We start from the raw sequence: 27,803 nt of genomic DNA, 5'->3' as shown, positions 1-27,803 counted from the left end.
AAGAAAGGTGACTGCTCCCTTATCGAGGTACAAATTAAAACATTCTGCGATTCCTAATATTTTCCCAAACTGCCCAAAATATATTTTAAGGGAATTTATTGTGAGAGAAAGCCCAGATGAACGTCGTAAAAGGCTAGAAAATAAAAATTTTCAGTGGGTTGTAGCTGAAAGTATATCCCAGTTTGAGGCGAATGAAAAAGAAAAATCCTTTTCTTCTTTTTCTGAATTTTTAGATAAGATGGGAAAAGAAAAGTTAACCATGTTATAAAATTTCCCTGTAAAGATCAGAGGTTAGCTATTTAGATCTATATCAGACCTCTATCAGAGATTTGATATTTGCCACTTAAAATGCAAAATAATACGTAATTCTCTCTGTGCACCTAATGTCTCAAATAATTATGAAAACTTATTTAAATCGTTGCAAGCTTAGCGTTATTTTTTTCAAACATGAGTATTTATTATTATTCGGCAACATATGTCAAAAATAAGATATATTACTTATACTTATCAAAGATGTTTATTAGTCAAGGCATAATTTGTTGTAAGTATAATTAATACGATTCTTGACCAATAAACATCTCTGATTAATTATATTTGTTTTCAACTAATGATTTTATGTTGCTACATGATTCCAGGTAAAATAGCTTCATAATTTAAATCAGTTAGAATTTATCGCAATTTTTTAGGATCTATATCCTGCCTTCATGTCTTAAATTGTCTTTCTGTTTAATTATTGCGTACAAATAAAATTCCGATTCATTGTGAAGTTTCTTTCGTTAACAAGAATTTCTCAGCAATTAAATTTGGTAAAATCAGCAATAACTTTTAATGGAATTAAAAATTCTAGTTATTCGTATCGAAAACATTCTAAAAATAAAAATCTCGGTTCTTCACATTCTAATGAAAGCAAGGTATTTTCCAGATTTATAAACAATGAGAATTAAATATAAAAATTTCAGTTTAATTACAAGCCTGTCAAATGGATATTTAAAAGGCACCCTTAAAGTTGGCGAGGACAAAAGTATCCCTACTGCAGTAATGTCACAAACTGCACACAGTGGCCTTGAGTTAGTTCTAGGAGGTGTTGCTGCTTATGACTGAAATTGCATGACACTGCATAGCATTGAAGCATAATTTTTTTCATTACTCTATCCTCTCTTAATGATTGGACTGAAATATTTGAATCTTTTAATTTCCTACACATGAAAGAGACAGAGTAACAGAAAAAAGGTATTATAAATATACAACACAGCCTACAGTTCATTTTATAAGTATTTTTCTAAAGTTGTAATGTTTTACAATGAATAATTTATCAAATGTATGATATTTTAATAAATTATACAAACATTGCATTAAATATACAGCACTGATGTTATCTATGGTTTCATGAAGCCATATTATGTTTTGGTACATATATCCTTCAAATGTTACAAAACAAGAAATTGCATCACAAAACAGTTACAATAGGAAATTTTGGGTAATTTTTTTTTGGCTTACTAATGAGATAATGAAATTCTATATTTTGAAGCAGGAGCAACGATTTACTCTCAACCAAGGTTGAAATTATCAAAACTGATTACATATTTGTCTGTTAGTACTGATCTATACTAAGACTTTATACACATTTTTTTTTTAAATGTAATTTTACAGAAATAGTTATAGACTAATAGAATGAGTTATGTACTAATTACAGGAATATTGCATTAAATATACAGCACTAAATATATTATGGTTTCATGAAGCCATATCATGTTTTGGTACATATATCCTTCAAATGTTACAAAACAAGAAATTGCATTACAAAACAGTTACAATAAGAAATTTTGGGTAATTTTTTTTTGGCTTACTAATGAGATAATGAAATTCTATATTTTGAAGCAGGAGCAACGATTTACTCTCAACCAAGGTTGAAATTATCAAAACTGATTACATATTTGTCTTTTAGTACTGAGACTTCATACACACTTTTTAAAATGTGATCTTACAGAAATAGTTAGATTTATGTACTAATATAAGTCTAAAGGCATTACTTTTAACTAAGCATATTCATCACCAAAAAGCATTCATAAATTTCTGTAATGTTTTAGTTCTTTTAACATCTCCATTTTAATATGTCATTACTTTGCTGATTAAACACTTCTAATTAAAGCAACTCAGTTGCATAGTTCAGTGGTTACTGAAATATAAAATTTTCTTTGTATTTTCATCAAACTTCTTGTTGGAACAATTTGACTCAGAAAATATATTGCTGCAAAGCATACAAGACATCTATCAAGAGACCTTTTTCTGATTACTTTTGACAGAATATAAAAAGTATAAAAAGTTTACACTACTTGAATTGAAATGCAAATTATGTTTTCTGCTACCGAAATGATTTTACTGGAATATAAGTTTCATATATACAAACTGTATTGAATTTTTGGCTCAGCAAAGAAGAACTGCATTTGGAGTCATTCTATTCACTTAAGTAGTACAGTTCATAAATGCAGTTCATATGCTAGATGCATATGAAAGCAAATACTTCATTATTCTATTTTCAATTAAATCTCAGTTTCTCAGAGGGAACTTACTGTTATTACCTGTTATTGAACACATTTTACTGTTTACTGATACTTCTGTCAAAAGAAATAACAAAGATATATTTTTAAGCATATTAAAGCTGCATATGTTTTAATTTAAAGAACATACAAAAAGTATATACAAGGGTAGAGTTTGCACCAGTTTTTTATAGCATCTTTACATTTAGAGCTAAAATTAAATGACAAGCTATTTGGAGATTATGAAACCAATATTGTCAATCATTTAATTCAGCTTTAGCAGCATCTCATATAATAAAATCCTCATATGATCTGAGATATCAGGGACTAAATGTTTGGAAAAAATATACGAATATCAAAGGAAGTTGAATTTATTAAGTTTTCAAAGGGAGATTTCTGAAAGGAACTTTTTATTCTAAAAAAGCAAATATACAGAAGCAGGTTTCAAATTATCCTTTGTAGAAATGCTAAATTTAGAATTTATTTAAAAATATCTAATGGTATTAATAATTTTTATATGACTTTTAAAACCACTGTTTAAATTTCACTTTTATTTTTAGAGCCAAGACTGCACATTATAAAATTTAAAAAGGATCTTTTAAAAGATAAGGAATAACAAATTAATTACCAATTTTTTTCTTGTTAGAGGCTTGCGTATTAATTTAAATCTGATATTAGTAAATTATGTTAAGTGATCAAAATTACAGTAGTCTAAAAACCTATTATATTTGATTCATATCTTAAATGATAACTATGGAGCTAAGGCCCATTACAGATGAGGTACTTAAATTGCACAATCTTTTTGAAACATGTTAAACATATAAATTCATCTCAGAGAAATAAATGTGAAATTAAAAAGAAAATATATACAAAAAAACTGAATTAAAGAATTTTTTTTTCCTCTTATTTTCTAATCTTCATACACTTGGAACTTAAAATACAAACTAGAAGTAAATACAATTTTATATAGAATAACCAATAATTATTTATACGCACACACACACATCTCTCTCTCTATATATAGGTAGAGAGAGAGAGAGAGTTAAGTTATCTAAAAAAAAAATTCTGCAATCAGAGAATTACAGATTACAGTATAATATTTGAAACAAGAGTTTACCTTTAAACTCTTGTTTCAGATATTATACTGTAATCTGTAATTTCCTGATTGTAAAAATATATTAAAAAATAAATATTTTTCATCTTGCTTCTTAAATAAAAAATAATACATGCTGTTGTTAGCTCATAAGCCTAAATCTTTACATTACAATAAAATTAAACTCAACTCAAAATGATTTTTCAGTTTTAAAAACTCCGGTTCAGCATCTTGCTTTTTTGAACATAAATTGATGTAAAAAAATCATTATTAAAAAATACACACACACACACACACATATATATATACATCACGCCAGTTTAACTTAATATATTGTTGCGTGCGTACGGGTTCGTTATGAAATGAATGCACAAGTCCGATGAAAAATGAACAAAAAATTATTATTATCACAACAGAAATGCTTAAATTTCCTCAAATTATCATGCAGTATTACAATATCTCACAGTAGTTATCTTTTAACTACTCAAATGTACAATAGAACGTAATTCAAAACAGCTAAAGAACGCTAATCCGCGAATTCGCTATAATCAACAACAGTAGTTTTCTAAACAACAACAAACTACGCAACTACTACAAACTGAGATGTTTTCCTCCTTTTATAAGATTTTAAAATCACGCGCTAGAATTTTCCAGTACTTTCTCTAAATCAAAAAGAGATATTTATTTATTTAATGCACGCGCTCTTGTATTTTCAATTTTCCGGCTTAGTTTTCTTTTAATATTCGTCACGCACTGCACTGCGCGAGAAATAAAACCATTTAATTTGTAATTGAACTAACATTAGCTTTTTAAATACCAAATTCGTAACACTGCCCCCTTCCCAAGGACTGCACGTCCCGGGCAGTACAATCCCTGGACAGGAAGGCAAACTTACAACTGTGGCATAAATGCAATAATAAGCATTACATTACAATAATAAACAACACGAACAATAAATGCAATAAATAAAACAAATCAAATGCTATCAAATACTAAATATAAAACAAATACTAAATACAAATCAAATCAAATACACATTTATAAACAAAAAGGACCATGGTCTGATACTATTTACAATTATATACATTACGTACTATGGCCATAGTAATAAGCTAACCTGTCGTAAGAGTTCGATAACTCACGGATCCGAACCACGACGTCATTCGTGTTCAGCACTGTATATGGACCATCCGAAGGTGACTGTAATTTAGGACTCAGTCCTTTTCGTTGAATCGGGTTCCACAACCACACCTTGTCTCCTTTGTTGGATCTATGTCTAGTAGCTCTTGTGTGGCATCTGGTCTTCATTTTCTCCGTCGCCAAGTTGACTCGCTTTCATGCAGAACGGTGCATCCCCTCAAACCGGGCCTGGGCATCTTGGATGTGTTCCTCAGGCGTTGAAGGCGCATCCGTAGAGCGACTAAACAGGCGGTCACAAGGCAGACGAAGGTCTTGACCGAAGAGCTTCTGGGATGGCGAATAGCTGGTAGTCCTGCGTTTCTTTTCGACCCTGGTATGATTTCGGCAGCTTCCCGAGCTCGATCTTTCGGACAAGGCGTCGACATTTCCAGGCGAGGATCCCTTTTGAGGATGGATAGTCATGCCATCAGTTGCTGAAAGCAGCTTATTGTTTTTGAAATCTAAGGAAAAATTGTATTTCCTTAAAAAGTCCAATCCGAGTATGCATGGATCTGTAATATCCGCCACATATGCCGTGTGATGGTAGGCGGCACTTCCAAACATGATGTTTACGTTTAACTTCCCAGTTATGTCGATCTTGTCACCAGACGCAGTCTGAAGGGTAACACAGGATGGCGTCCAAATAAGTTTATCTTTAAACTGTTCAGCTAAATCTTTCCTAATGATGGTAATATTAGCTCCTGTGTCAATGATCATATTGCAAGGAACTTCATCGATATTCCCATTAATGGACAGTCCTTTACTGTTGCCACTCACTGTATAAATTTTAAGCGCTTTAAAACAAGGTTTTTCATTATCTGGCAACCTCCGTTCCTCGATATGGTCACTAATTTGTTTACTGCGTCGTTGCTGGGAAATGGTCTTATTTTCCGTACCTCGGGGTGTTCTGCAGTTTCTTCGTACGTGGCCTTCAACTCCGCAGTTCCAGCACTTTAGAACTAGTTTCTTTTCACTTCTGTTCCGTCTCAAGCCACTGACTTGTCTGTTAAAATCATCTGCTTTATATTCCGTACCCTGGGGTGTTCTGCAATTCCATCTTAGGTGACCTTCACTACCACATCTCCAACACCTTAGAGCTACTTTCTTCTCGCTCCTACTCCGTATCAAAGCGTCGACTTGTCTGGCTAAATCATCTAAACGAGCCATCAGTTGATCCACTGGCTCATGGACTCGCACAGCTCTAACTGGGTAGCGATCTCTATTAGTTGCTTGCTGGGCTGCCTCGAACTTCATGGCGTACAACAGAGCACTTTTTATGTCCTTTACATCTGCCATTCGAAGAGCTTTCTGTATTTCAGGATCCCAGATGCCATCGATGAAATATTGCAGCGACAGGATTTCCCTTGTTTCTGTAGGGCACTCCGAAAAGGCGTGATGTGACAGCCTTTCAACATCTGTGGCAAGCTCCTGAAGCATTTCGGTGAGCTTCTGTTGACGAGATTTTAATTGGAACCTGCTGTAGTCTTTTAAACATTTCTCGCCGAAGCGCAGCTCCAAAGCGCCGGATAGAGCTTCGAAATCTAGCCTTTTATTTTCGGGAAGCGTCTGCAGGATATCCGCTGCGTCTGCTCTTAGAGAAGCGGCGAGATGACAGTCCTTAGCTTGGGAATCCCATCCATTCGCATCTGCAACGATAGAAAATTGTGTCCTATACACCTGCCAGGAGGTCTTCCCATCATATGTAGATAGTTTCAGAACGGAACGAGCAGGCATCGATAAAAATTTGAAACCTTCAGAATTGTTTCCTACCGTCGCTATGCACTTCTTTAGGCTGTCAACTTCTTTGGCGACGGCAGCAGAAACCCTATCATCAATTTGTTGTTCGACGGCAGAAACTCTCTTCTATATGTTCTTTTACAGAAGAAATTCTTTCTTCTACTTGTTCTTTTACCGAAGAAGCTCTTTCTTCTATTGTTCCAACTTTAGTTTCAATCGTGTCTATTCTGCCTTCCATAGCCTCAAATTTATTTTCTATTACGCAGGTAATTTCTCTTTTCATTTCGTCCTGACCTGCTTTCATCTCATTTTTAAGAGATTTCATCTCTTCCTTAACGGATTCCTGGCCCAATTTCATTTCTTCCTTAAATGCAGCAAAGGCTGATATCAGCTGTCTTAACTGCTCTTCCATCGCTCTTGTGATTGGCATTCAAACCCCACTCCTGACACCAAAAATTGTTGCATGCGTACGGGTTCGTTATGAAATGAATGCACAAGTCCGATGAAAAATGAACAAAAATTTATTATTATGACAACAGAAATACTTAAATTTTCTCAAATTATCATGCAGTATTACAATATCTCACAGTAGTTATCTTTTAACTACTCAAATGTACAATAGAATGTAATTCAAAACAGCTAAAGAACGCTAATCCGCGAATTCGCTATAATCAACAACAGTAGTTTTCTAAACAACAACAAACTACGCAACTACTACAAACTGAGATGTTTTCCTCCTTTTATAACATTTTAAAATCACACGCTAGAATTTTCCAGTACTTTCTCGAAATCAAAAAGAGATATTTATTTATTTAATGCAAGCGCTCTTGTATTTTCAATTTTCCGGCTTAGCTTTCTTTTAATATTCGTCACGCGCTGCACTGCGCGAGAAATAAAACCATTTAATTTGTAATTGAACTAACATTAGCTTTTTAAATACCAAATTCGTAACAATATAAAGAGGCTTGTAAGTTATATGTTGCAGCAAAAGTTCATCATAATCCTATTTTACTTTGGATGGAGATGATAACACTAGAGTTAGAAATTTTGCAATCAACCATTTGTAGGATGCTAGAAATTAATTTTATTTTTGAACTTGTGATCTAAAAAACAATTATTGCAAAATACTGCTAAAAAATCCACACAAAATTATCTTTTAAGTGATTAACTTATGTTGTAACAAATGCGATTTTATAATGCTGAAGAGAAACAAAATATCTTATACATCAACAATTGGCAAGCATGTGTATTCAATGTGGACATGATTTTATAGCAAACTAAAAACAATAAATACATTAATGAGGTTTTTTTCACAATGTTTAAAATGCATTTTTTACAGTTTAGTAAAATATTCTACTAACGCATTCAGATATAATAATAATAATAATAATAATTTAAAAAAAAAAAAAAAAAAAAAACACTTTCAGCTAAATATAAAAACCTCTTTTTAAACACTAAATTTGCACACACTTATTAATATTTATTAGTTTACAAAATACTTCACAATAATATAAACTTGAAAATTATGTTATAAGTGCTTAATTTATGTTTATTATAATACAGTCTGTTAAAAACATTTATTGAAGATTTCATGATAAATGGGTCATGGAAATCAAAAATAATATAAAAAGTAAAATACATTGAGATTTAAATTTTACCTTAAGAAATAACTGCTTGAGACATAGAGCAGCCATTTTTCTGCATTTTGCAGATTCGTCATTAACTAATCTAGCAGCAAGAGGTACCATAAAGAGAGCTGAATGTTTCTTTACTGTAGCCTGTAATTCACAAATTTATAACAATAAAAAATGCATGCACATATTTCATCCAAAATATATAAATTGCTCATGAAGAGTTAATTTAAAGTTATCAAAGGTTAAAGCTAAAATAAAAGACAGCTGAATTTTGAACATGGTTTTGAACTATGCAATTTTATTTATATATGGATTTTTGCCTATACATATATTCAGAATTCTGAATGGAAAATAGCAATATTTAGTTGAAAAACTTGCAAACAAACTGCATAACTAAAAAATGTTAAACAATGGGTGGGTCATAAATGCATGAAGTATACATATATTTTATCACTTATCACTATAAAATATAGATAAAGCTATTATGTATAATATCTACAATATTTTTACAACATAGTAGATGATATAACATATGTACAGCCAGATGATTCCTCATCAAATCGACAGTGAAAACTTACATCCATAAATATACTACAGTGTACATATTGTGAATGGGATTTTTCCCTATGATATCCTTAGTTTTCTTTAGTTTTAGATTTCCTCTACCTATTGCAAGAATATAGTCTGCAATATAAAAAATATGCCATAATCCAATGTTTATACTACATGCTTATCAACCGTTTTGCATATAAATAACTAAACAAAAATTATTTGCACCTCAACAATGATTTTATCAAGATTCAGTGACTATAAAACTATTAGATCTTTTAATACAGCTAAATAAATTAAAAAAGGTCAGTACAAGAGAAGAATGTAATGGATAAATATAATTTTTTTTTGAGAAAGTAAGGTATTTTTTTTTTTTTTTTTTTTTGTTTGTTTTTTGTAAAAATACACTGAAGTACTTGTTCATAAACTGTTTATTCACCGTTGAAATTACTTTAAAGTAATTTTTATGCTCTAAAACAAGAAGATAAATAAAAAATAACTCTTTAGAGAAACCTTAGCAAAATTATTTGTTTAAATTGAATATTAATACTAATTCTATCATCATATTCCATGCATGTACAAAACTTTACAAAAAGACGTAGAATTGAAATTTAGTGTTGTTTAAAAGAAATTAAATACTCTCTGCTCTTTGGGTCCCCTTTCCTTTACCACAACTTACATTTTTAATATCAGAAAAGTCTCCACAATTAATTTTAGACTATATCCTTATTTGTCACCAAAGTAAATAAGCTTGCTTGTTATGCAGAAAATAAACAGAGAGGCTACAGACAGCATTTAAGTTAGAAAAGTTGTGGATGAATACATCTTTCATACATATTAATTACATACACTAAAAATTAATTTAAAATGGCAGTGAAATATGCATCCAAAAATAGTTTCTCTAAAAAAAATTGTGAAAAGATTGTACTGAAATGTGTACATAAAATGCAAAATAATATCAACAATAAAACAAATTTCCTTTGTCTACGAAAATGTATTATAAATGTAATGCACTTCCATAAAAAGCATACAGCACAAGAAAAAATGCATAGCAATAATATTTACCATGTTGGATTTTCTGAAAATCAAAATTTTATTTATTTACAACCAAAAAATGAATGTGAACGATACAACATTACAGATTATCAATCAGTAAGGTTTCTGATCAAGTTAAACCATATTCATATGACAGTGAATAGGTTGGCTGCATGCAGTGTTCTCATGGTATTACTCTTGTATCTGTATAATGTGAATATGTGACAGTTTCTCTTAAGTTCTCAATTAACCATTAAACTATATAAGCATATGCTTAGGGCATCAAGGAAAGGGGGACACCACAGAAAGGTCCTCAGGTATCAAGAACGAGGGCATCGAAAAATCTCTCATTGCCAGTTTTACCATGGAATGCAGATCCACCTGAACTAAAACCATGAAAGAATGAAGAGAAAACTGGCCTAAGCATATGTGCGCAAACCAAAATTTTTTAAACACTTAGTGCCTCTCAAGGTCTTAATCTGGCTCTGTCAGCACTTTTAACTCCATGCATTATTCAAGGGTCAAATATCCTTGCATGAAACCAAGAAGTAAAAATAAAAGTATGCTTAGCAGCAATATTTATATCAATAATTGAGAAAAATAACTTCAAACTAAAAACTATAAGAAAGTTTTGAACACAGTTTGAAATGATATTCATGAAAAAGAAATATTTTACAGAAAAGACAGTTGAAATTAAATGGGGGTTATGAAATTCTATTTTAATTTAAGCTATATTTTTGCAGAAATATAACAAATTTTGAATCACATTTGAAACAGAGAAAAGACAAAAAGATATATTATTCACAATATACATTACAATGAGTAAAATGCTATTTTGAACATATGTATTTATTATTTAATTAAAATATTTTGAAATTATTTCACATACAGCAGAAATAAAAATTTCATTACTGGAAACAATGTAATATTTGAATAAATAAAGACAAGTTTAGGAAACTTAATTTATAAACAATCTTGGAAAAAAAAAAAAAAAAAAAAAAAAAAATGCTTACTTCTGGAAAGGAGTCTAACATTGAATTTATCATTTCAAATGCAGAAATTCTGCCATGCTCATGCAGGTATTCTAATTGAGCAATAAAAAATGAAATAGTCTTCACTAACTGTTTGCCAAGAGGATAGTCCAAAATATACTGCAGGCAAGTCTAAATTTCAAAAGAATTATGCAAAATTAATAACATTTTATATAAAAACATGGAAAAAAGAAAACTTATATTTCTGCATGTAATTAGCCCCCCCCCCAAAAAAAAAAATTCACAAAAGGATTTTTTTTTCCAAAGGAATAATATTCATGTAAAACAGTTTTAATATTGAAGAATTGATAACTGAAATAGAAGGCTAAAATATGCTCTATTTAGACATTTAACCCAACAAGTAGAAAATAGAACAATGCAATAATATGACATACTAAATTTTTAGTGAGAAATGATTATATAAAATTAAATCATTTTTCTAGGAAGGGAAAGATGAAATGAATAACTTGATTCCGATTAATATGAATCATATAATATTCAAGAATCAACAGTAGAAGGAAAAGCTGCAGAAGCAGATTTAGAGGAAATAGCATCTGAACTAAACCAAATCAATTTAGAAAATGACAGAACAAAATAAAAGATTTTTAGTTTATCTTCGAAACATACAAGATGACACAATTTAAAATATTACATAAACATAGATAAACTTTTGAAATGCACATACTTTTATTGAAAGATACAAGACAGGCAATTGAAATCTATGAAAGGGACTATGAAATTTATGATGATCAGCTAAAATAAAAGAATAAAAATAAAAACAAGCTTTTAATTTAATTTAAAATAGTTGGAAATACAGCCTATTGTTAAAAGTAACATGACAGATAAAACTATGATTCAAACAGCTCTGACTGTGAACATAGATTGTTCAGTTTCACAAATAATCTGAAACTTTTGTATTCCATGGTAAGAGTACGGTAAGTATACACAAATAGTGGAAAAAGTAATTGGGTAAATTGTAAAGGACAAATGGCCTTGAATGATCATAATCTTTGTAAATTTAACTATATTATACATTCCAGTGATAGAAAACTAACTCAAGCTGAATGAAAGTTGCAGCCAGACAATCAGTAGATGCAATGTGCAGTGTTTGTTTCATCAGATCAATTTCAGAAGCTGAAGACTCACAATAACACCACTTCTCACTCATGCCACCACAGTCATCTTACATGGGCCACAGAACATCATGACTAGAATATCATTGATTTAAACTGAATAGCATGGAGCAATGAATCTCAATTCTAACTTTAACCTGAATGGAAATAAAGTATACCAGCAGGACAACTGCTCCTAGCTGTGACTTGGTCTCAGAACCATAGCACTGAATTCTCTGTGCTGAAATGACCAATGAGACACCTAGACTTTAATTCCATTGAACATTTTTGGAATACTAAAGAAGAGATGTATAAGCACATTATCCACTGTCAGCATCAACTGATCTACAGGACATTCTAAAAGACATTTGGCAGGCCAAAATTCGGCATAACTTTGGAACATTTCTATAGACGTACTGATCTTCCACCTCATCATTTGGTAACCATTACCAGAACTAAAGAAGCATGAATTTATTACTAATCAAGTATCTCTAATTTAATGGCATTTCAAGCGTATTCAATATCAATACATTTATACTTGCTTTTGACAAATATAACAATTTTCCTTGAAGAAAACAGTACATTTTCAATTCATTCGGACTTATTTCTTTTCTCATGCTTCTGGCTCAATGCCAAAGTTTTCCCTTAAACTCCCCCTTTACTCTACCAAATATTTGCTAGTAATTGTTTTCGCTTGATTTCTGTTGGTTTCACCCCTGAAACCATGTTAAAAAAATTACAAAATAAATAAATAAATAAAGAGATAATTTTACATCTTGCTTTTTAGAAAATTAAACAAACTATGCAAAGTTCAAATTAAAAAATGATAGTAATTAATAAATATAGCATTGAAAAAAATCACATAAGACCAAAAAAGCAAGCATAAATTTAAACATGGCATTTATGATAGCAAAGAACATTTTTCCTTTGGAATGCCTGTGAATGCGACATGAAATCAATTAAAATAAGACTCTTCAATGTTGGTGGGCAGAACTTCTTTTGCACTTATTGCAAAATTTTGCACTATAAAATAAGCACCTTAACAGTTGGGATATGACACTTAGTGGCTGGATGAATGGAATGAAATGACATGAATAATGTATAAAGAAAATTCCATATCCCAATTGCAATAAAAACTATAACGCAACTGTGATTAGATGAAAAATGCTATTGCATGAGTGATGGCCATAAAGACGATTACATGCCAGGAAAGTAGCTAAACCAAACTGGTGTTGCTTGGAGTAAAGGAAATGTGCTAAACCAAACAAACCAACAAATATCAGAAAAGGGGTATAATTAGTATAGCTTTAACAGAAAAGTACCTAATTCTTTTTCATAAAATGCTTCTTTTAAAGGCTAATAATGGTAGTAAAGAAAAACGCAATGGTAGCATAATACATAATTATTTTTTCATTACTTACTTATGGAAAACAAATTACATACATAAATGTTTAAAAGCCATTTCTTACCTGCCTACACTGTGTCCTTACATAATCTTGTTCTGCAGTAATAGACATTTCAGCAATTTTAATCATTATTCCTCTCAGTACTGGAGCTTCTAATTTTTTTGATAAAATTGCCTGAAATTGAAAATTTTTTCCCCCATTTAACATTTATTTGATCCATAACATTGATATCAGTTTATATAATAATAACAAAATAATGTTATTGTTCAAGAAATCTGATGTACTCAAAAGAAATGAGGCACAGCAAAATTTCAGTTAACCAGACTGCAATACTAACACTAGCTTATAACAAATAGAAATCACGTTCTTTAAAAAATATAGATTACATCTGCATTTTCAAAGAACATGTTTCAGAGAATATATGGAGACTGAATAAACAATACACTACTCAGTGTAATCAAAATTTAACTCAAATAACTTGAGTTTTAATAACATTTACACTGCAGTCTTAATAATAGTAACAATAATAATAATAATAATAATAAAAAGGAGATGGATAGATCCATTTTGAAGGGAAATGCAGTAAAATTATTCATTACATACACATATATGCAAACTTCATTAGAACAGAAATCAGAAGATTTTTGAAAAAACAAAATTGTAGGAGAAAAAGTAATATATATTTTACAAGAAAAATTCACAAATTTCAAATATTTTGAGGAAAAAAAAAATTAATACATTTACAATTGATTTTTTTTTTTTTGTTTTGTTTTAGCTGAAAAGTAATCTCAAAATTGTGCTTTATACCACACAGCGTGTGTATATAGTTTTAGAATGTTTTTAATAATAATAATAATAATAATAATAAAAGGGGGCAAATGTTTTGGAATAAAAATTTCTGACAACAGCTTACTATTTGAAATGTGGAACATCATCTGCTACTTCATATTTATTTTCCTTTCAAAATGACACATGTAAACAAGCTGTGGATTGAGGGATATGTTTGCATGCTTTCTGATTTCTAATTTTTCAAAAGTTGCATTGTTGGTAAGAGAATATCTACTGATGCAGAAATCAGTCACAATATCTTTAATGCATGTTTAGTAACAATAAGTAAAATAGTAAAAAGCTAAAAAACATAATGTTCACCAGCTTTTGCTGAGGCATGTGCCTCAAAGCAGAATAATTTGTAGAATCCCACATGAAAACTACATATAGGGTTCTACAAATTAGTCTGTATAAAAAGGAAATATATTTTCATACAGGTTCAAAGTCCCATATGAAACAGAAATACATTGTGACCCTTGATGCTTAGGTAAGCATAAGCTTACTTAAATGACAGTAACAAAAAAATTTATAATCGAAAATGAAGAGAAGTTTACAAACCTGATTCCATCAATGCAAAGAAAGTTTCCATAAGGGGTTTATGATTATTGCAGGAACCTCTTACAATAAATTAAAAATAAGAAGTACGGTAAAAAATTGTTAAAATCCACTTAATGTGCTATCCAAAAGAAACATTTTACATCTGATATTTATAGAAAAAATTCCATTTCTTTACCACAGTGCTTTCAAAGAATGAAACTTTATCAAGAAAAAGCAATGTGTCACACTTCAAAAAGTACTGCTTGTAAGCACGAGTGTAAATTATTTATTATTATTAGACAAAATATCTATTGAGAAAATGGCAACTGCTAATTTCTGGATGTTGTTCCATTTTATAATTTTAAAAAGATAATGAGATGATGTATGCTTGAATTGTTAATGGTACGATGCAGTAAGTATGTTTGTTATGTTATGTACGTTTACGAATACATTACGTGTAGGTTATTAAGATTTATCTTTAAATAAATGTTTGTCTTTTACAACCATTTTATGAGTGATTAATTTAATTACAAAAGGAAGTTAACATAAATCAGAAGCGGGATTATTCTGAAACCTAAGCCTAAAGCTACAAGAATTTGCTATACGTAAATAAATTGAAAAGAATTTGAATTTCAAGGTATGTACATTGATTGATGTAACATATTTATTATAGAATTTAATTCTGTTATTTTTTTTTATCATTTTGGAAAGAGAGTTTATTTTTTTTTCATTTCTTTAAATTTTGAAATATATTTAGAACATCAAACAAACTTATAAAATACAAATAACTGTGTTCTACTAAATTGTCTAATTAGAAGTTAATAATAATAGCATATATATATAATTTGCATTTTAATGAGTACGAAAATGTCTATTTTCGGTAAGGCAAAGAAATGCGATTTAAGAATATTAGCTGAAGAATTGGGAGAAGATGTAAATGAGAGTCATAAAATGAGCGATTTGAAAAAGATAATTTTGGCTAGCAAAGAGTACGATGAAGAATGCGCCAAGGAATGGTTAAACATTATAATAAATGAAAGAAAAGAAAAAGAAGAAACTGGAGAATGAAAATGTCAAGATGATGAACATAGACGAAGAGAAGAATATGAGGGACGAAAACGAAAGTATGAAATGGAATTTGAACTGTAAAAACTACGTATTGAAGCAGAAAGTAGATCTACAAATTCTGGCACCAATGAAAATGCTAGTGGTGCACACATGAATCCAAAGTTAGAGCTTCATCGTTTGATGCAAAAATTTAAACCCGACGAGAATGATATCAGTTTATATCTAATCATGTTTGAACGTTTGGCGAAACAAGTTGAAGTACCAGAAAATACATGGGTTACTCATTTGTTTGGCTTATTGCCGTATGATATTGCTCATTTAATCGCCAGAGAAACCGATGAGATTGCAAACGATTATAAAGAAGTTAAAAAGGATCTTATTAAAACGGTAAAAGATGACACCTGAAAAATTTCGTCAAAAATTTTTTACGCACAATAAGAGTGTAGGAAACACATGGAAGAATTTTGCGTATGAGTTAAAAAATTTTTTTAATGAATGGATAAGCGGAGTTAAAGTAGATACTTCTGAGAAACTTATTGTAGCGGATCAGATAAAACGTAAAGTGTCTTCAGAAGTAAAAGATCATTTTATTGACATCTGGTCTGAGTTGATTTCACCAATTGATTTAGTTGAAAAACTAGATGATTATGATACCTTGAAGTCAACTTTCAACAATAAACAACTGCGTAAAGAAGGGTCTTACGACAAATGAAACTACTTTAAAGATGGTCCAGTTACTACAGTCAACGAAAAGAAAAAAACTCTACGGTATCACACATAATGAAAAAGGTGAACCAAAATGCTTAGCTGTAATAATTTTGGACACATCTCAAGGGACTGTCCGCTGCCCAAACCAGTAGTAACATGCCGAAAATGTAATAAAACAGGTCATGAAGCTAAAAATTGTGTTACTAAGGCTGAAAATAATCATTCAAATGATAAAAATTATTCTGTTTAGCAAGTTGGCGAAAATTCAGAAGAGAGCAATTCATATTTGAAGAAAGCAAAACTGAATAATTCTGAAGAAGTACAGGCTTTAATTTATACGGGGAGTTCTTGTTGTCTCTTAAGGACTTCAGTTGCTCAGAAACTTAAAGTGAAACCAGAACCTGCTATGAATGAATTGTACGGTTTTGGAAATCAAAGGGTGCCTGCAGTGACCTCTATAGGAATGATTAAAGCCAATATTGAAGTTGATAATGTAAAAGGACAAGGCATAAATATATACCTTGTACCTGATAATGCACAGCCAGTTGATCTAATTATCAGATGGACATGGCTTGATCTACCTCATATCGCTTATGTCAGAATAGGAAAAAGATTTCACTTTGGGTATAGGGAAGATGAACTATTTAGTAATCTCCAAATTGATGAAAAAATAAATCGAGTCTGCCTTAAAGCTCTTGAGGAAAATGAATTAGAGAAAAATACAATCAGTCTTGTCAGTTCTCAAACAGATTCTGTAGATAATGGATTAATTATGATAGAAAATCCTTCCGAAGGTATAGGCTATTTATTAGAAATTAAAAATGGCGAAACTTGTATACCAGTGACTAACGTTGGCGATAGAAGTGTTAGGCTCCAAAAAGATCAATGCGTTGAGAGAGCAGAAGAAGTTGAACTATGTTTAAATACTGAAATTTCTAAATTGAGCTCAAACTTAACAAAAACAGAAAATATTAACAACATACAAATTCCTATAAGTTTAAGCCAAGTTAAAATTGGCTTGGATCTCGACAAATCTGATTGGATCACCAGCAAGAGTTATTGCGTTTTTCAAATAAATACAGAGATTGCTTCGCACTGAATATTTCAGAACTCGGGTGCACTGATCTCATAAAAATGGCCCCTAAAGAAGATATATTCGTTCATCAAACTGCAGTAAAGAAAAACAATACAAAAAGTGTTGTTCGAAGTGTAAGAGATGGTGAATTAGGTGAATTTGAAGTTGTTGTTCGAAAAAAGGGGAATAAAGCTACAAATCTGATTGGACTGAATCGCACTTCGGTAAAAAAAAGTCCTTATGCTGCAAATAGAAATCGACACTGTGGCCAACTGTTTTCTAAACACCATTTCATGCCAAGGCAAAGACAGAATGACGAAAGTGATGGTAGTCAGAGCCAAGAGAATGTAGGTGATAAGCAGCAACTCCAACCTCAAAGGCCCGTACGAAGGCAATTACGTCATCCTTACTTCAGGCAATATTGTAGTTATCTATCCATAGGACTTCCACGAAACGTTGGACGTAATGGAAGTGAATATGAACAAAATGAAAGAAAAAATGAAGAAAGAGTTTCAGGAGGTGGAAGAGACAATCACTGGAATCCTAGACAATTTTATCAAAGGTGCTTTAATAGCAAAACCCACTATCATAGGAATGACACTAAATGCAGTCAAAGTAGAATGGAAGGAGAAGCAACTAGTAAAGATACTGAAGCAAATGACGAAGAACAGCAGCCACGCAGTCAAGGCTCTAGATCTTGTCCACTTTACAGATCAAAAATGGGTTGTCAAAAGCCCCACCAAGCTGATTCATGTGCTAAAAACAGATCTTTGGAGGCCATCATTTCCAGAAATACAGAAGATGATGGTAATAAAGAGGTTGACAATGAACTTAAAAGGCCCAAGCGAACAGTGCGCAAACCATTGCGCCATAGAGACTTTGTATAGGACTATATATTTGTATAGAATTTTTTTAATTACATTTGATTTTACTTTTTTTCCTACCTATTATTATATTTTTGTTGTTGTTTATTTGTCGTTTTAATGTATGACAAGATTTGGTTCAATTGAGGACAATTGAAAAGTCAGGATGGTCGAATGCAAGGACAATTGTAAATTATTTATTATTATTAGACAAAATATCTATTGAGAAAATGGCAACAGCTAATTTTTGGATGTCGTTCTATTTTATAATTTTAAAAAGATAATGAGATGACGTACGCTTGAATTGTTAATGGTACGATGCAGTAAGTATGTTTGTTATGTTATGTACGTTTACGAATACATTACATGTAGGTTATTAAGATTTATCTTTAAATAAATGTTTGTCTTTTACAACCATTTTACAAGTGATTAATTTAACTACAAAAGGAAGTTAACATGCTGCATTCCTTAAAAAAATGAAGACTGATACAAGTATTGCACATATTTGATATTCAATGTGTTCTTGCAAAGTTCACTGATGTTTCGCCTATGGACTACAATGCGTTTGGTCTCTTGAAAAGAGTTATTTCTAAGTGCAAAATCACCACAACTGATGAACTCTGGAAAGCAGGGAAAGAGGATTGGAAATTTTATGGAAAACCGTATGGGAATTATGATGGAGACAAGTCCAGAAAAAAGGCTATCAGACCAAACATTTAGAAAAACACTCTTTACATTTTAAACATGAATTAAATGGCCCCCAAATCATTCTAAAATGTGTAAACACCCTATGTATAATTGAATTTTAAAATCAAGATAAGCAAAAGTCTCCAAAATCAAAGGTAAAAATATGTTTAAATAAGACAGAAGAAAATAAAAGTGCTTTGTTTTAATGTTATTTTTCTTAAAAAATGCAATTTAATGTATCACAATTATATTAATGATTAAGATACAATAACACAATGAAGAAATATTAAGTTAGAAGTCAAACAAGAAAAATTTGATTTAATTTAGAAGTTTAAAATATAACGCTGATTTTTGTTGTTTGCCTTCTAAATTAATATCTTAATGATATCAATCAAAATTTTTGCACTTGGTGGGGGGGGGGAACATAAAAAAATTCGCAGATTATCAAATTAACATGTTTGTACACAGATTGGCCTTAAAGTCATTCAAATTTGATATGCCAACAAACATAGTAACTGAAAACAAAAAATGCATATTCCAGAATGGAAAGGGCTTATTTCTGATAAATGATAATCAAAACGACATTTTAAGAGTATCCATTTAAAGATGATCTCTTGATCTGCCAATAATCATTGCACTTAAAATCACCAAATAGTACAATTTTTGACACTTTTATAAAAATTAGAAAATAATTATAAAAAAATAAATTTTGCATGCAAGATTAGAAAATTATCATTGTTTTTGCATAAATTCTGAAAAGTTAATAAAAGCTGGTTGGATATGCATACAATTATACACTATATAATATTATACTTATACAGAGGCTGTTCACACATTTTTTTAGACAATGTATATTGTATTCACAAAAATTACATAAAATTTTTGTGTTTTAAATGTTCTATTTGACATCCCTTATTCTGAACTATCTTTCGACACTGCAATTTCCAGGATAATAATGCCTTTTTGAAGTGGCAGAAGAGGTATTCTATCCCATTCCTCCTGAACAGCTTTCCAGTGTCCTGTTAGGGTTTTCGGACAACGTTTGGATAATACAGTTTTTAAAAGTACATTTTTTTGCACTCTCTTTATTTTTAACTTGCCATTATAAGAAAAACCAGTGACAATCATGAATCCCTTAGAAAAACTTTCTTTCGATTCTTTGAACCATGTACTTAAATTTTTTCCTCCCCTTTTATGATAATAAATGGCTCTTTTTTTGTTACAATCATTTAAATACACCCACGCTTCATTTATTGTGACAATTGTTTTCCATTTTTCTTTGGATAAGTGTTTCTCATACAGAATTTTGCAGCGTGTCCTGCGTTGAGCGATACGCTTTGGAAGAAGACGATGCACATTGCATTTTTTCGCTTTCTTAAGATTTAAATCAACGTTTATCATTTTGTTTACAGTGGACACTGAGCATTTTAATGACTTTGCAACTGTCCTTTGACTAGGGAGATTTTCTTTTAATATTAAACAACGTACCTTTGCAATAGTCGAAGATGTCCGTTTTTTTCCTTGGATACTTGTTTGGAATTTTTGTCCCACTTGAGGCTCCAATTTGACATTTTTTTCCTTTCTTGTTGATGATATTACCTATCGATGCTTTAGATATCACAAAACCATGATTCTCAGATCGTTTTTGGATAACGGAGTATGCATATTTCTCTTCGGAAAGAGCGTAAATGTAGCCTTCGAACCACTGCTTTGTTAAATTCGCCATTTTGAATAAAAACAACACTTTCAAGCCACAGATGATAATTTTGACTTTTAAAAACATAGTACAATGGCAATTAATTCTTTTGCAGCAAACAATTTTTTATTACCGCTTACCAAAATTGTCTAAGAAATGTGCAAACAGCCTCTGTAATTACTGAATGAGTATATAATTACGTATGATTATATAATGCTATATAATATTATTACTTACAATTACTGAATGAGTATCAAATATCTATTAAACTGAGCAGCAAAGAATATTCTGTCATTAATATGACGGGATATTGATTTTACATGAACAGTATTCACTGATCTATCTGTATCACATTAAACTATTCAGTAAAATAAATATAAAAGTGATATATTAAAAAAAAAAAAAAAAAAAAAAAAAAAATTCAGGAGCAAAAAATTAAATCATTAATACAATCAAATGAAACTTAATGTGGGAAAAATATTTTTTCTCTGACTATCATGAATGATTTATCAATATGCAAAATCTAAGCATATAATTGTTACTGGCCCATACCAGATTGTTCAATAAGTTCACGGAACGGAAATGAAGAAACCAATTTTTATTTGTAAAAATGACTTTATTTTTCAACGTAGTTTCCCTCTACTTCAATACACTTATTCCAACAGTCTTCTAATTTATGGATCCCTTGACTGTAGCGGCTTTTCGGCAGCTCTGCAAAATACCCCTCCACGGCAGCTATTACCTCTTCATTTGCAGATAATCGTTTTTTTATGGAGATATTATTTGAGGTGTGGGAAGAGCCAGAAGTCGGAGGGAGCTAAATCTGGCAAATAGGCTGGATATTGCAACAATTCGTACTTCAATTCAGTTATTTTAGCAATAGGTTTTTGAGCTGTGTGCGCAGGGGCATTATCTTGGTAGAAAATGATTTTCTTCTTCTGTAATCCGGGTCTTCTTTCACGAATTTTTTCGTCTAATTGATTCAATAGGTTACAATAATAATCTGAATTAATTGTTTTGCCAGTTTGAAGGTAATTTATAAACAAAATTCCTTTTGCATCCCAAAAAACTGATGCTAATACCTTCTTGGCTGATTTTTGCACACGAACTCGCTTCGGCGTCGAAGAATCGGGCTCACACCACTCCTTAGCCTCCTGTTTTGATTCAGGATCATGATGGTAGACCGAAGTCTCATGCATTGTGATAAATCAATGGATAAAGTCGCTTTTATTCTTCTTAAAACGCTCCAAATGTTGCTGGCAAAGTTGCATCCGAATGCGTTTTTGATCCATCGTTAGAGAATGCGGCACCCATTTTGCACAGAGTTTTTGAAACCCAAATTAACACTCAAAATATTGATCACTGTGCCCTATGAAATGCCTAAAGCCTAACCATTGTTTTTGAAGAAGCAGATTCAAGCAACACATTCACCATTTCGGTATGAATTTCCATTGCCTTTAAACCTTTCTTTACAAAGAATTTGATAACTGCACGTTGCTCTATTTTATCCATACCTGAAAAAAGCCATAACACGTTAGATATAAAGGGCGGTTAAACAATGAATAAATTAACAGATCGAAATGAAACTTTTGACGTGTTCCTAAGAAAGAACAACTATGAAAATGGCGTCAAAGTTTTAAGTCTAATATTGACGAAAAGATGGCACTCCGCGAACTTATTAAACAACCTTGTATTATGTGACAATTTGGATAACTTGATTGAATATGTCAGATAAAAAGAATTTAAGTTGCATTCATCAATTGCCATTTTATTTGAAAAACTTGTTATCCAATATTTGGCTTGAAAGAAGACTGAATGTATGCCACACTTCTATGTAGCCCAGAATTACTTTCCTATAACTATTTTTCACTTCCTCATCTAAAATAAGGGTTTTGAAGCCACCATTTTCACTCCTCAATTGCCATTTTGAAAAAGGCAGAGGTTGCTTCAAAGATGGTGTTGAAAGATGAAGCACAGGTTATTAAATATATATATATATATATATATATATACAGTACTCCTCCCTACTAATAGATAATGAATAAATAAACACACACATGCACCAAATATATATATATATAAATAAGAATAAAACAATGTTGACCAAGTTACAGTTTGAGAAGAAATAAACGTAAACTTACTTTTAACAAAGAAAATGCTGTTGCTTGCCTTGTGTAATCATATATATCCTGTTCTACGTAACTTAACAGAGAATGAAGTTGTTCATCACTTAATTTATGGTAACTAGTATCCCTAACAAGAATTGTCAGCACCTGAAAAATTATATTTTATTACACTAAAAATTCTACACATAATTAAAAAAATGTATAGACACTCTAACATAAGAAATTCGGCATCTTTATTGCATGCAATACAAAACAATGCTCAATGTCATATATATATATATGTATATATAAATATATATTTATTATCACATTACCTTAAAACACATGAGTATCATTTCAAAATTTTCTCCTTGACCCATTCCTGTAGCAGAATATTTATTTATCAGAATGAAAAGAGCATTGACTATATCTTTTGTTACAGTTTTCAGAGATGGCAAAGGAAATTTATATAATGACAACAAGCAACGTAGTGATGTTGAGATTATCTGAAACACATAAAAATTAAGATTTAATAAATAATACAAAATATTAATTAAAAAGAGATTAAAAGCACTTGAGAAATATACATAAGAAGTATATGAGAAACAAAATATAATTAAACAGTGTAAGTCTAACAGGGTATTTTATCTAGATAACTGAGTTCTCTTTTTGTGTAACTAGTGTAATGCATGTTACAAAGTTTTGTTTAGTGTATTTTATCTTAACACAGATAACACCATTAAGGGGGGGACTTAAAAATGGGGCAAGGGGATACATAGATGTACTGCACATTGTCAAACAAAATTTCAATGCGCACAAAGGACACTGATATGTCACCATGCGTATTAAGGGCATTTTTTCATTTTAAAAAAAAGATATTCTTAATATAGATAAGCAATGATTCATATAATAAGTTCTATGTTTGCAAACACCATAAACTAATTTGCAAGTAATAAACATGTATCTAAATTAATTTAATGGTTTTTCAAAAAACATGTACTGTTATCCTTTTAGATAATTTAAATCAATGGAAATATTAAAAGCACATAAATAACTTAAACAACATGTATGTATATAAATGTTTTTTACACTAATAAGTTCCATGTTTGCAAACACCATAACCTAATATGCAAGTAATAAGCATGTATGTAAATTAATTTAATGTCTTTTTTAAAAGTATGGACTGTTATCCTTTTAGATAACTTAAATCAATGGAAATATTAAAAGCACATAAGTAACTTAACAACAGTTTAGTTCTACTCAATGCAGGGGGGGAGGGGAAACAAATAACTGGTAACGTTTTTTCCCCTAAAGGCAAGAACTTGCCTATAACTGCATTGGCCACTCCTAAGGCCAGAAGCAGTGGTAATTTTATTGTAGAGGCACCTAATGCCACTGTTACCTCCTATGAACAGAGAGACAATTTTACATCCATGCCTTCTTCAGGATTCAAACCCGGGCCCTTCGGTATTGCAGTCAGGTTCCCCTAACCACTATACCGTCTGGGCGTCAAATAACTAGTAACTAGGCATTCTATTGTGTTAAGTGTGGGATTAAATATTTTGAAATAAAATAGTTCTCTGTAAATGCTTCAAAAGCAACCCAAATAACAAATTAGGAACTTAGTTCTGAATACTGTTTATTAAAGATCACATTCAATTTACCTGAGAAAAACTATTAATGCTTTGAAAATTCTTAATGAACTGCTGGGGAAAAAATCATTGAAAGGCAACATAAAGTATATAAATACGAAATTTACTCACCTTTATATGATTGGATGTCAAACAGTCTGATAGAAGTGTAACAAAAGGATCCAGCATTTCTAAAACTTCTTTTGTATTCTTATCTATTTTATCCTTCTTCAGACAAAAAGTAAAAAGCTAAAGAAGATACACAAATAACAATAAAAGAATTACATTTATACTGATTTCACACAAACTTTAGACTTGATAAATATGGCTTATTTAAATAAGCTTACCTGTAAGCCAAATTCTACCAGTACATGAGCATTAGTTCTTTTATTTATTTTAGCTGGAGGACCACTTCTTCCAGGTTCTTTAGGAACAAGGAATATATCTGGACGGACGAATTTTGAAGTTTTGGGCATTTCTGGTTTCCTTGAATAAAATATTAGTTATTTTAACAATGCATAAAAGACTTGATGATAAAAATAACATCAGACTTGCTAAAAATCACTCAGATTTGGTACAGTGAAGCTCCCCACAAGGTACCTGATAAACTCAAAAATCAACAAATATTTTAAGAAATTAAGAGAATGTTCCCAACAGAAAGAATTTTTAAATGCTATAAATATAAAAAGTTTTTTTTTTTTTTTTTTAAAGAATGAGGAACTAACAATATCTAATTAATACAGTCAAAAGTCGTTAATTCGGACACCCATAATCCGGACCTCAAAGCTAAAATCTTTCTACACATGCGTGTAGGCATTTTACGTGTGCGCGCAAGACATTTACGACTGCACATATGTGTCTGCGCAAGCGCAGAATACGTTTTCGCGTGCGTGTTTAATTTATAATGGATGGTATAAGCTAAAATTATCTAATTATCTATTTCAGTTAATGTTGATGATTGCGTTGTTCCTTAATCTTCGAATTGGATCCGTCTTATTATTTTTTGCAGACTGTAAGAGCAATTTTATAAAAGTAAGCTTGAACTTTCGATTATATCAAATAGAATTTCTGATGCTGGAGCTCCCAAAGGATCTAGAAAACGAAAGTATGTTTCGATGTCCATCAAACAAAAAGCGAATTGCTAAAAAAAATGGATAAAGGCATATCCTTTGTTTATCTAACCGTTCCGAAATCTGTTTATCAATTTCAGGCTGCTCTGCGCGGGGGGGGGGGGGGAACGTTGCGGCGCGCAATGAACTGGAAGCTGTTCTGTCAGCACTATCGTTATCTTCAGGGCAGATGTTTTTATTTTATTCGGCTTATAATTCCTTACTAAATGTAGTATTTAATCTCATTTACTCCGTCTTTGACATGATTTAAATCAAATTCCTCGTCATTATAAATATCACAAATACAAATCAAATAGTTTTCTGGTTGCAATTTTCTAATTTCGGCTATGCGTAAGGTATGCTTTACGCAATCCTGCGTTGAAAGAAATGTTTAATAAAGTAAACAAATAAATATTAAGCTTCTTTTTTTGTAAATTTTGATACCCTTTAGATCATAATTGCTCATTATTTTATAAATTATGGTTTCATATTTTTAATTTTATAATTTCTGCATGCCATCTTGCCAGATTTAAACTGATGATCTATAATCCGGAAAAATCGATAATCCGGAATCGCCGAAGTCCTGACGAGTCCGGATTAAAGACTTTTGACTGTAGCTGAAATAATACAAAAATACTTATACACAATTTTTTATTTTTGTATCTTTTAATATGAAGATAGTACTTTAAAACCAGTTTTGCACAACTCTTAACAACAGAAGCAGATTTTGATTCCTTTGAGAAGCAAATCCTGTAATTTTGTTCATAGCAATAGCCACACAGACTTGTTCTTACCAATAGAAGTTACATATCTTTAAAAACATTAGTATTTCCAATGTGAAATAAAATCACAATAAAAATTACACTAACAAATGTTTTGCATTTCTATGACCAAACTATTCATGAGTCATTTTTGTATGATTTTTGAGAAACATATGAGTATTTACCTTTTTTTACAAACATAAGATGAAAGAGAGGAAATTCTCAAGCCATTCCTTGAAGATCAATAAATTATACATTCAGCAACAAGAGAAGAGAATGCATCAATCTTCGTACTTATTGGCTAATATACAGAAGATGAATTGGAGCATTACTTTTTTAGACACATTTGCTCCTACCATATAGCAGTAGCTCAACATGGTGTCTCATGCAAGAAATTACCTTACTTTAAACCAATCAATGGGAAATAAAAAAATCACACAAAACATCACACTTTTGAGTCAAAATGATGAAATATAAAACCAAGTTACCCCATCCCCCCCTAAAAATGAGAGAAAGAGAAACCCAGAAAATAATAGAAAGTTGGTGGAAATATACTGAATATACTTCAAATCAGGTTGGCAAGAGTATGGCCCAAAACTGAGAATGTTAGAACTTCTGTGAACTAGCTGAAACTATAGTTCATTCAGAAAATTGAGCTGTCTTTCTAAAATTCTCAATCAAATACAATGGCATCTTGGCATATGTCCTATTTGGACATGAACATTTTTGTTCTGCATACAACATTTGTTTGGAACTTAATTTCAGTTTGATGAATCATGGCTGCACACACTACACCTGTTTTACCTCTACCACCTTCACACTACACCTCTTCCAAGACAATGCTACGAGCATCAGTATGCATGCTGCTACAATTTAACAAACAACCTGTGCTATAACACCAACTTTTCAAGTGATTTTAGATTTTTTCCGCAAATGTTTTGTAAATTCATTAACAATGAGTTCTTGGAAAGTTAAAGAGCAGCAAAGAAAGTTGTTAGGATTACCATGAAGGTGAAAAAGAGAGATTTAGAAAAGCATGAAGATGACATGGGTATCTGGGATTTAGTTATTGCATATCATATGTCAAGTATGATGGTGTCTATGACTGAGAAAAACAAGAGTGCTATTAAATTGGCTAATATTGCGAAAGGGTTGAAACTGATTATCAAACAAAGATCAGAGATGTTAGAGTATGTTAAAAAATTACTTTTAATCTCAATAGCAGAAAATATTTATATACAGCATCATGTGCAGTGCTTCATTTATGTAGAGTAAATATTTCCCCCACTGGATTTTTATTTCAGTATTAAACAGTGTTATAATAATAGCAATAGGACTTTTTTTCATAAGAATGGATTAATTACTTCCTTTTATTTCTTACTGAAAATGTTGATATAAGGCCAAGAATCTGGAACAGATTAA

General features: G+C 31.0%; 1 protein-coding gene across 1 annotated transcript in view; it reads right to left on the bottom strand.

Annotated features, from left to right (window-relative positions):
- LOC118185793 (small subunit processome component 20 homolog) overlaps window positions 1-27,803 on the bottom strand; it is a 219,401-nt gene that overhangs the window by 28,377 nt on the left and 163,221 nt on the right. The window contains exons 47-53 of the mRNA XM_085821737.1: window positions 24,859-24,997; window positions 24,644-24,760; window positions 23,216-23,386; window positions 22,917-23,048; window positions 13,377-13,487; window positions 10,778-10,927; window positions 8,205-8,324 (exon numbers count right to left, since the gene is read on the bottom strand). Coding sequence (XP_085677863.1) covers window positions 8,205-8,324; window positions 10,778-10,927; window positions 13,377-13,487; window positions 22,917-23,048; window positions 23,216-23,386; window positions 24,644-24,760; window positions 24,859-24,997 — 940 coding nt within the window. The remainder of the gene's footprint in view (window positions 1-8,204; window positions 8,325-10,777; window positions 10,928-13,376; window positions 13,488-22,916; window positions 23,049-23,215; window positions 23,387-24,643; window positions 24,761-24,858; window positions 24,998-27,803) is intronic.

The sequence above is a fragment of the Stegodyphus dumicola genome, chromosome 8, assembly GCF_044657685.1.
Source record: "Stegodyphus dumicola isolate Sdum_Otavi_A_Nest chromosome 8, ASM4465768v1".
In the NCBI taxonomy this organism is placed as follows: domain Eukaryota; kingdom Metazoa; phylum Arthropoda; class Arachnida; order Araneae; family Eresidae; genus Stegodyphus; species Stegodyphus dumicola.
Note: the sequence above shows the minus strand (reverse complement) of the source record. Positions and strands in the feature narration are given on the sequence as shown.